We start from the raw sequence: 10,087 nt of genomic DNA on the forward strand, positions 1-10,087 counted from the left end.
CAGAACTTGGAATGTGCAAAGTATGAATCTAGGAAAATTGCAGGTCATCAAAAATAAAATGGAATATGTAAAGATCAATATCCTAGATATTAGTGAGCTGAAAGAGATTGGCATCATCCACTTGGAATGAGAAAATTATAAAATTTACTATGCCAGGAGTGACACAATCAAGAGAAATGGTGTGGCATTCACTATCAAAACAGACCTTTTAAATCAATCTTGAAGTACAGTGCTGTCTGTAATAGGATTATATCAAGGAGTCCTGGTGGCATAGTGGCTCCACATTGAATTTCAATCTGCAAGTCAGCAATTCGAAATCACCAGGGGTTCTTCAGGAGAAAGACAGGGCTTTCTACACCCTAAAACAGTTATAATCTCAGGAACTCACAGGGACAGCACACCCCGCCCCCACCCCCACCCCCCAGCCTATAGCCCTCTCTGTAGTGGGAGATGAGATATGACCAACTGGCAAAATGCCCAGCCCAGCAAATGGGACAGGAGTGGATGTGTCCGTATCCCTTATTTCTTGACCATCTTGTCCCCCAAAAAACAACCAAACTCACTGCTGACTCATAGTGACCCCACAGGACAGGGTAGACCTGCCCCTGTGAGACCGTGACTTCCTACAGGAGTGGAAGGTGCTGGAGAAGTACAGCAATAGAGATGGGAGGCAGGCCACAGGGTCACTCCAGGCTGGGGGAGCCTGAGTGCAGGCTGGCATGGAGGCGGGAAGAGCAGTATTGTACAGGCGCTCAACATCAACAGGATGGGCAGGACCCAGCCAGCATCCTGGCTTCCTCCTGGTGTCGTGGGGAACCAGAGCAAGACATACACAAGAGAGTGGCTGGGTCAGCTCTGCTTCATGAGAGCAAAGCAAGACAAAGAAGTTACTTTATCAAAACCTTCCACCTGCCCTGGAACCTTCCCAGAACTCTTGCCTGCAGGCTGGTTGGGGGTTTTCATGGCCATGTTGAGGATGATAGTTTCAGAGATTGGTGTTTTAATTTAATAGGGTCCCCTCATTGCCATCGAATTGCTTCTGAGTTACAGGGACCCGGTATACAACAGAATGAAACACCACCAAGTCCTGCGCCATCCTCAACAATTGTCCTTACTGTTGCAGCCGCGGTGTCACTCCAGCTTGCCCAGAGCCCTCCTCTTTTTGTACCCCTCTATGTTACCAAGCTTGGTGTCCTCCAGGGACCGGTCTCCTGGCAACATTTCCCAAGTCCATGAGACCAAGCCTCACCATCCTTGCCTCCAAGGGGCACGCAGGCTGTGCTTCTCCCGGGACAGATGTTTGTTCTTTCGGCAGCCCATCCAGGGTCCTCTCCATATTCTTCCCCAGCTCCGTCATTCAACTGTGTTCGTTCGTCTTCCTTATTCACTGTCCAACATGCATGTGAAGCGATCGCAAATACTATGGCTTGGGGTCAGGCGCACCTTAGTCCTCAAAGTAGGTTTCATGGGGAGGAGATGTGGGGAGGGGAGGCTGGGCCTTAGGACCTTGGAAACCGACATGGTGGTGCCATCCCGAGCATCCAAGGATTAGACCAGGGTCACAGTGGCAAAGCCAGAACCTAGGGGTGAAGCTGCCTGCGCGGTGGGGACTGTCCACAGAAGAGGGTCAACTCAAACCCCTGTCAGTGGCCCTTCTGAGGGCCTGTCCTGCCCCAATGCTGAGGGCTGGGCTCAGGGAATAATACCAGCGGCTCTTGAGTGGATCCTGACTCCAGGCGAGCCGTGCGCTGCAAGGTGATGGGCTCCTGGGGAACTCACCCCATCTGCCTTCCCCCAGTCGAGTGTCTCATTTCTTGCCATCGTAGATGCCCAGCAGGCAGCTTCATTCTCTCCATTCCATAGATGAGGGCAGCCGGCTGGGCGCCTTGCCAGATCACCCAGCTAGTACACGGCAGAGCCATGACTTGCCTGAAGGAGGCTACACGTCTGTGTCCCGAGGCACCTGGGGGTGACTCAAGCCCCAGCCCAGCTCTGCCGCCTAGTGCTTCCTCCCGCCACCCTCCCTCTCTCCTGGTGGTCACCTTCCCAGCCACTCTGCTCCTCCGCTTCTCTGCTGCCATGAGTCAGTGCTGACCCACAGCAACCCCTGTGGGTTTCCCCGACCGTAACTGTTTGCGGGAGTAGAAAGCCCAGTCTTTCTCCACGGAGCTACTAGTGTTTTCAAACTGCTGACTATGCTGATGTCAGCCCAACTCAAAACCACTACACCACCAGGGCTCCTCCCTCTGTGCTAGCATGAGTTGTTAAAACAAAGACCGAGCCAGCATGGCCGGCGAGCCCATTCAGGCCCGCAGAGGCTCCTGTGTTGGGTAGAACTGTTCCCTTGGGCTTTCCGCGATCTCATCTTTACAGGAAAAAAAAAGAAAAGCAAAAAAGAGCGCCAGACCTTTCTTCCTGGGGCTGCTGGGTGTTTTCGATCTGCCCACCTTTAGGCCAGCAGCAGGCCACAACCAAGTCTACCACCAGGAGCCTTATAGAGCTTTTTAATGGTTGCATCCTGTCCCCCAGAAGCAGGCTACAGGAGGTGGTGGCTGCAGAGAGCTGGGCCCAGTGCGGCAGGCAGGCCAGGCCAGACCCTTAATGTGGGGAGGGCGTGCACTTGGAGCTGGCTCTTAGAGGAAGCCAGCCAGGTCTGAGATAAAGCCTTCTGTCACAACAGCACCCATCAGGGCCCTGTGAATGGGGCTCTGACTTTATGGGTTGCCATGGCGACCAATGGCCTTGACAACGACGGCCCACTTGGCTGAGTGAGCCATTGTGTCCAAAGCTGCCGGCTGGGCCTCCAGACGGGAAAGAACATCCCAAGCCCGGCCAGTGGCTTTGTCTGGTCTCTGAGCAGGTAGGAAAATGAGAGGCTTCTTCTTGGAGGTCCCTCCGAGGACGGTGGCTTGTTCCCTGGGCCTACCCCTGACCGCCAAGTCCACGCCAACACAGCCACCTTGGGGACAGTAGAACTGCCCCACAGGACCTCAAGGCTGTCAGCTTTATGGAAGTTGACAGCCACATCACTCTCCCACAGGACGGCTGGTGGGCTCGAACCACTGACCTTTCGGTTGGCAGCCCGCTGTACCACCAGGGCTCCTTAAATAGGGCATGTAGTATCAGGAAGCCGTTGCATCCCCATTCACTTAGCATCGACTGTTTGCTCAGTCACTGTTGACAGACAGGCACTGCTTTGGGCTGCCGGGGTCCCCGATAACCCTCCACTTCCCTCGCGTGGTTGGTGTTCCCGTGTTACGGTGGAAGAAATGAGTTCGTGGTGAGGCTATTTCACATGCCTCAGGCCCGGAGTTTGGTCCCCACCTGAGAACAGGTCCAAAATACAGAGACTGTGTCTCGAAGGCCTTGCGTCTAAGGAGCCCTGGTGGCACCGTGGCTTTGTGTCGGACTGCTAACCACAGTGTCAGCAGTTCGAAACCTTCGGCCTCTCCGAGGAGAAAGATGAGGCTTTCTGCGCAGTCTCAGAAACCCACCAACCATTTCTAGCCCGTCCTACACTGTTGCCATGAGTTGGCATCGAGTCGATGACAGTGGTTTGGTTTGTTTGGGGTGTAGGGTCTCTAGGAGCTGAAATCGGTTTGATGGCAGTGGGCTTCTTATTTGGTTTAAAGAAGCTTTCTAGTTGGATTTCAATGTTTTGTTTTAATGGTAATGGTTCTAATGGCAGATAATTTTCATATCGTATAATTCAGTGGCTTAAACATATTAAGAAGAGTTGTACCATCACCTCTTCCGGCAACAACTAGCGGCATCATTTGACGTGTTATCAGGAGTGAAGCGGGTCCCTGATTGGTGCCCCACTTTGCTCCTGGCTGCTGTGCCTGCCACGGGACTTTCCCTCTGCAAGGTGGAGCGGAAGGAGGAGGCGGCGATGCGCCCAATCCCCAGAGAGGGTCTCAGGAGTGCCAGACCACCAGCGGGAACGCTCCCGCCCGTGGACCCCGTGACTCTGGTTTGGAGGCCCCTGCCTGGGTCCAGAGACCCCAGACTGATCTCGTGGGCTGGCTCCAAGGCCTCTCCAGCCAGCTCTGCCCCCTCCGCGGTGTGTAGTGAAGGCCCAAAGAAAATGAAACTGGCTTTGATTTGCGTGGAGAATCTTCAGGAAAGCAGAGGACGTGGCTGCTGGCCCGGGAGGGGCGGGGACACTTGGCCGGCCTAAGTGCAGCTCTGCTTCCTCCTAGGACAGCAGTGTGAAGCGGCCTCTGACCTGAAGGCGAAGGACCATGGCCTCCCGGCTGCTCACCCGGCGGCTGGCCAGCAGCCTGCAGCCCCCCTACCGCCTGCTCACACCCGGTAAGTCCTGCCCTCAGAGACCTCTGCCTCCTGCTGCACAGCTGGGGTTGCCATCAGGGGATACAGAAAGTCCATGTGCTCGCTGTCATTGGCCTGGAGCCCACTGTGTGTCACGGGCCAGGGCAGCCCCACCGGCCGCCTGTCCCTCTCTATTCCGCCAGGAACCCACACCTAGCGGGCTACCCGAACCTACTCCTGGTCTCAGCCCTGGAGCTCAACCCTGAGTCTGGGCAGCTTAGACAGGTGGCTACCCCGTGGGCAGAGCCCCGTTCCTACACTGGGACCCCACCTTGCCTGTGCTCCTTGGCACCTCCCTGCCAACGGACCGGCAAGAAGGCTCTAGCCCCCATCAGCAAACTGTGGCTCGAGAGCCATATGCAGCTCTTTTGGTACAAACACGTGGCTCCAAAGTAAAATTGAAAATGAAAATAAAACTATTATTTCAATAATGACGATTTCACGTGTTTGTCAAAATATATTTATGGCTCTCCAATAGTTTTAAATTGTTGCAAGGGACAGGATTGGCTCTTCTGTCTCAAAAGTTTGCCAGCCCTGCTGTAGAGAATCCCCATTGTACCAGTGAGGAAACTGAGGCTCGGAGAAGCAGAGGGACTCAAGAGGAGTCTCCCCTGGCTGCAAGTCAGCCTGGCTCCTCAGCCCTCTGCAGCCCGGGAGCCAGACTCTGGCTTCCTGCTGCGACGCAGCAGCCAGGGTGAACTGGGGGCCTTGTCCCAGCCCCAGTTCCCTCAGAGCCCTGAGCCTGTCACCTGAGCATGCTCAGAGCCCCTGAGCACGTCCTGGCCACGGTGACTTGGGGTGGTGTTTTGCCGGTGGGGCTGGATGCAGAGCGGACCATAGTGTTAATGGTCGTGTTAGGTTCCTGCTTCTTGCTTCGTGGTGCTGTCAGTATTCACGCAGCAGAAGCACATTTGTAATCCAAGTGACTTTCATGAGGGAAAGGGAAGTTCCAGGCTTTACAGTCGCAAAAGCACACGCTGTTTTAGGAACTCGTACAAGGCTACTCAGAGCTCACAGCTGAAAACCATGTGCCAAGTTCACAGGGATCGGAGCATGAGACCACGCTTCCAGGGACAAGAGGGTGTGCGGGGCTGCACCCCCTCCTCTTGTTCCCTCCCTTCCCACTGGCTGGGGGAGGTGTGGTTGAGGGTATTGGCTGATCCTACTGGCTCAGTTTAGGCCCACCTGTGTGCTGTCATGTGGCTGGGCCTAGTCTGTGTATTCTGGTGGACCTCCCACCTGAGTCTAAGGGGCTGGTGTCTGAGCATGCTCAGTTTGGATCTTTCCATAGGTGTCTAAAGGGTGCCTGATTTCTTTCCAACCCCTTTGTTTGTGGCCTTATGCAGGCATTAGGAAGACAACCCCCCATAGCCTCTGTCTGGCTACCTAGCATTGGGAGTATTAGTACTAATAGCATGAGTATTGGCACAAATAGCAGGCCTGCTAGTGCTAATAGCAGGAGTGTACACAGTGGTGCCGGTGGCAGGAAGACTACTTGCATTGGTATTAATAGCAGGACTATTAGTGCTAATGTCCAGGGTATTTGCCTGGGTATTATTAGCAGCAGTATTAGCATTGGTGTTAATAGGAGGAGAATTTGTATGGCAAGCATCCGGCTGCTAACTGCAAGGCGGGGAGTTCAAACCCACCAGCTGTTGCCACAAGAGAAAGCGGAGGCTGGCTGCTCCTGTAGAGATGCACAGCTTTGGAAGCCCTGTGTGGGTCACTGTGAGGTGGAGGCGACTTGACTGCAGTAGGTAATTAGTGTTGCAGTAATAGCAGGACCATTAACCCTCCTCTTACATGGGTGGGTAAAGAGCAGAGGTCTCAGTATTAATGGGTCTTCCCCCTGGGCACTGGTATTGGTGGCAGGGGTATTAGCCCCCTCTCTGAGGCGTACCAATCACTCATTGCCATCAAGCCCATGATGGCGGGATTCCGAGACACTAACTCTTTTTGAAAGGTTTGAGTCGGAGGGCTCATTCCCAGACAGTGCTCCAGAGAAAGGGCAGAGCATTTGCATCTTCCTCTCGCCCCATTCCCCCCGTGACCATCCTCCTGTCACCAAAGGACATTTGTCAAAACCCAGACACTGACAGTGGTCTCTTCCATGAGCAAACAGTGGACAGCTCCGGTCTGCCCATAAACACCTACTCTCTGCCTCAGGATCCGGGCCAGGATGCCACGCAGCACTTCACCGTCACCTCTCCCTCGTCCCCTCTGGGTGCCGACGGCATCTCTGTCTTGTCTTTCTTGATCTTGACCATCTTGCCTCATCCTGAGTAGGTTCTGAGGTCTCACTTTATCTCCTGCGTCTATTTGTAAGAAAAGCAGATTAATATTTCCCCGTAATGAGGTGTAAAGATCATCCAGACCCAGAAGGATGCATGTGTGGCACGGAGCGTCGTCTCCAAGGATGGTGCACGGAGCCCCTGGCTGATGGGGCTGGGCACCAACTGGTGCTGAGCACCAGACAAGGCACAGAGCACCCACCAGTGAAAGCAGATGGAAAGAGAGGTGGGGGAAGGGGGGCTCCGGCCTGAGGTGCATGGGCCTCACCTTTGAAGGCCATTCTCAGGAGGACACCTGACCCTCCCAAAGCTGGCACCATGGACATCACGTTTGAGTCAACCTCCGAAGGCCAGTGAAGCTACTGACATCACCACATGCTGACCACGCGAGCCCGCTCCACCTACAGGCTTGTGTCCGAGCCGCAGCCAACACAGCGGGCTGCTACGTGGCCCACGGTGATGCGGACGGCGCAGGCCGTGTTCCATTCTGTTGTCCTTTGGTCAGTGGAAGTCGGACTCAGCAGAGGGACAGAGCCTAGAAGACTAGACGTACACAGTTTCTTGTGTCCCCTTGTTGCTTACTGATACATTGATGGAGATATTTTGTCCCCTGGCAGCGTTCCTCAGTGTCAACTCCCATTCGTGGCTATCTAAGAGTGACCCGAGCAGGAGGTGATAGGTGCAGAGGTGACATATCCATCACACTGTCATCGAGTGGGTCCCAACGCGCACCAGCCCTGTAAAGGGCTGCTAAGGCTAAGGTGTCCATAGGAGCAGCTTTCTGAGAAGCGCCTGGTGGGTTTGAGCCACCGGCTCTGTGGGGAGCAGTCCATGGTGTGCACACACAGGGGATGTTACTGCTCAACCGAAGAGAGCGTTGGCGTCCTGGCGCAGCTCACAGTGTGCAGGAGCCCTGAAAATGGGGCATTGCGTGAAATGCATCCAAAGGACAAACCTGTGTGATGGCACTCATGGGAGACAGCCAATCAGAAAACAGGCATTAGCAGTGTCTTGGGGTCTTCTCTAGGGAGTGTTGAGCATCTGTTCATGGAAGTGGGACACCAGGGACAAGAGTAGCCTTCCTGGTGCCCCGATACGGAGAGTGTCGTCAATGTCATTGAGTTCTATTTCAGAAATTGTATTGGCAAAAATAAACAAATCACCAAAGGACAAATGTTGTAGGAGACCAGTGGTATAAGAGGAAACAAACACAAACAAGAGAGGGGCCGGGGGAAGCCATGGGATGCGGTGAAGGTGGATAAGTAGGTCAAACCGTTGACTACCAAGCTGATCCGAGATGTAAAATCCCCACCTAACTGACAAGGAAACAATAGTTTACAAATAAAATAAACAAATAAAAGGGGCCTGTACCAACCCCCACTGGAGCACGAGAGCCCTCTCAAGTTCCACCAGCAGTTAACTGGAAAAGCTGCCCCTGGGAGTTTCCAAGACTAACTCTTTACGGGATTGGAAAGCCCCATCTTTCTCCCAAGGAGCAGTTGGTGGTTTTGAGCTATAGACCTTGGTGTTAGCAGCTCAACTGCATGACCACTCCGCCACCAGAGCTCCCCAGTGCAGACATACAATGGAGTGTTACTCAGCCCCAAAGAGAAATGAAGTCTGATACTGAAGGCCACAACATGATGAGTGCCGAGAACTTTATTCTGAGTGAAATTAGTCCCTAAATGATAAATTTTAGATGAAGGTCCATGAATATGAACAGGCAAATGCACAGAGAACAGCGCTCTTTGATGGTTACGAGAGGCGGGAGGGAGTAGGAGTCATTGTCAGGGGCACTGAGTGTGTGGAAGGACAGTGGTAATGGGGATACAACTCCATCAACGTAAGCGTGCCCCTGCGTTGTTCTTATAAACAATGTTGCCTTGACCCATGTTTTGCTTTTACTTAAAAGGGGGAAAATAGGGTGAAGATTTGGGCAAAGAGGCAAATAAAAAAATTTTTTTTTTTTTAAGAATTAAACCTAACCTTGACTTGGGCAATCTCACAGACCTTGCCATCTAGGGAAATGACATTCCTTGATTGCTTTTGGCCTAAAGATCAGGAAGGAAAGTGTTAAACGATGTTTTATGGTTGTTTTATAGTTGGTGGTTAAACTGTTGTTGCTGTCGGGCGGGGATGGAGGGGGTGGGTGGGGTGCGTGAGGCCCTCGGTTGCCAGAAGCATCCCTCTCAGACACAGGGGCCTGGGCTGGACTGGGCCTCATAGGCTGGTTCTAGTCGTGTGTCAGATGCTGGTCTGTGTATGTCAGACAAACCCTCACCAGCAGGTGCATTGAGTCCGTTGTGACTCATAACCACCCCATCCGTCCCAGGACATCGCACCCCCTGGTCCTGCACCATCCCCACCATGGGAGGTCTGCTTGAGCCCCAGATGGGGCCACTGTGTCAGCCCACCTCGTTGAAATCTCCCTTTTTCACTCACCCTCTACCTGACCAACCCAGTGGTGGTGCCGCAAACCAAGGTCCACTGCCTCACCTATTAGCCCACGTTGACTCGGTATCTTGGCTTCTTCGTGAGTACAGCTGAGAGCGGACCCCGTCCTCTCCATCTCTCCCACTCCCGCTACTCACTGCCATCTTCTTTAGGATTTCCACATCCGAATGTCCGGAGTCCGGACTGCGACGACACGCAGGGCAAGGGTCACAGCAGTTTGTGAGGAACGGAAGGCAGGACAGCGTCCCTGTTTCTGGACAGCGTGTTAATGTCCAAGTCTCGGGTTCCCCCTTTGCTGGGGAGGAAGCACCACGCCTGCTGATTCAGATCGACTTTTATCAAAACCTCCACCCCTGCTGGAGTTTGCCCTGGCTCAGTAACCCTGGGCCAGTGGCACTTTAGTGTGAACTAGCCTTGAATGTGCTCCATGACCTTTAGCGCTCTCCCAACTAGAATAAACTCTAGGAACTTCCTTTTCATTTCAAGATCGTAAAGAAAAAAGTCAAAGCTGGTTTCCTCCTGCCGAAAATCAAGCGTCGGCTTTTATTTTGCCGGGTTTTGTGTTGAGAGGGCTGCACTAATATTACAAGATGAATTCAGAACACTTCTTTGATAGGCAAACAATCATAGAAGATTGAGAATGGATTTGAATGTGCTCCTCCCCCCACAGCTTTGCAGCGCTCGCAAGCTGTACGCCGGTGGGTGGTGGTGTTGCTGTTGTGGCTTTGAGACCCTGACGAGTTTCTTGTCCTCTGAGCCTCTGTTGCCTCTCCTGTGTACTGCAGAGGTGAACAGCTTCCTCACCAAACCAAATCTCACTGCCTTCAAGTCGAGCCCGACTCAAAGTGACCCTATAGGACAGGGTAGAACGATGCCCCTGTGGGTTTCCAAGACTGTAAGTCTTTAGGGGAATAGAAAGCCTTGTCTTTCTCCCAGTACCTCACAGGGCTGCTGAGTTTGTTAAAGTGCCAACCTGGCCGATAATCACATGTGGAGCTAATTGAAAGGTG

General features: G+C 53.3%; 1 protein-coding gene across 1 annotated transcript in view; it reads left to right on the forward strand.

The window, feature by feature from the left end:
• ABAT (4-aminobutyrate aminotransferase) overlaps positions 1–10,087 on the forward strand; it is a 65,378-nt gene that overhangs the window by 22,226 nt on the left and 33,065 nt on the right. Inside the window, exon 2 of the mRNA XM_030884396.2 lies at positions 4,203–4,314. Within this exon, the coding sequence (XP_030740256.1) occupies positions 4,245–4,314 (70 nt within the window). The 5' untranslated portion in view covers positions 4,203–4,244. The remainder of the gene's footprint in view (positions 1–4,202; positions 4,315–10,087) is intronic.

This window comes from Echinops telfairi, unplaced genomic scaffold, assembly GCF_000313985.2.
Source record: "Echinops telfairi isolate 266 unplaced genomic scaffold, ASM31398v2 ScPeMD7_5;HRSCAF=22, whole genome shotgun sequence".
Taxonomy (NCBI): Eukaryota; Metazoa; Chordata; class Mammalia; order Afrosoricida; family Tenrecidae; genus Echinops; species Echinops telfairi.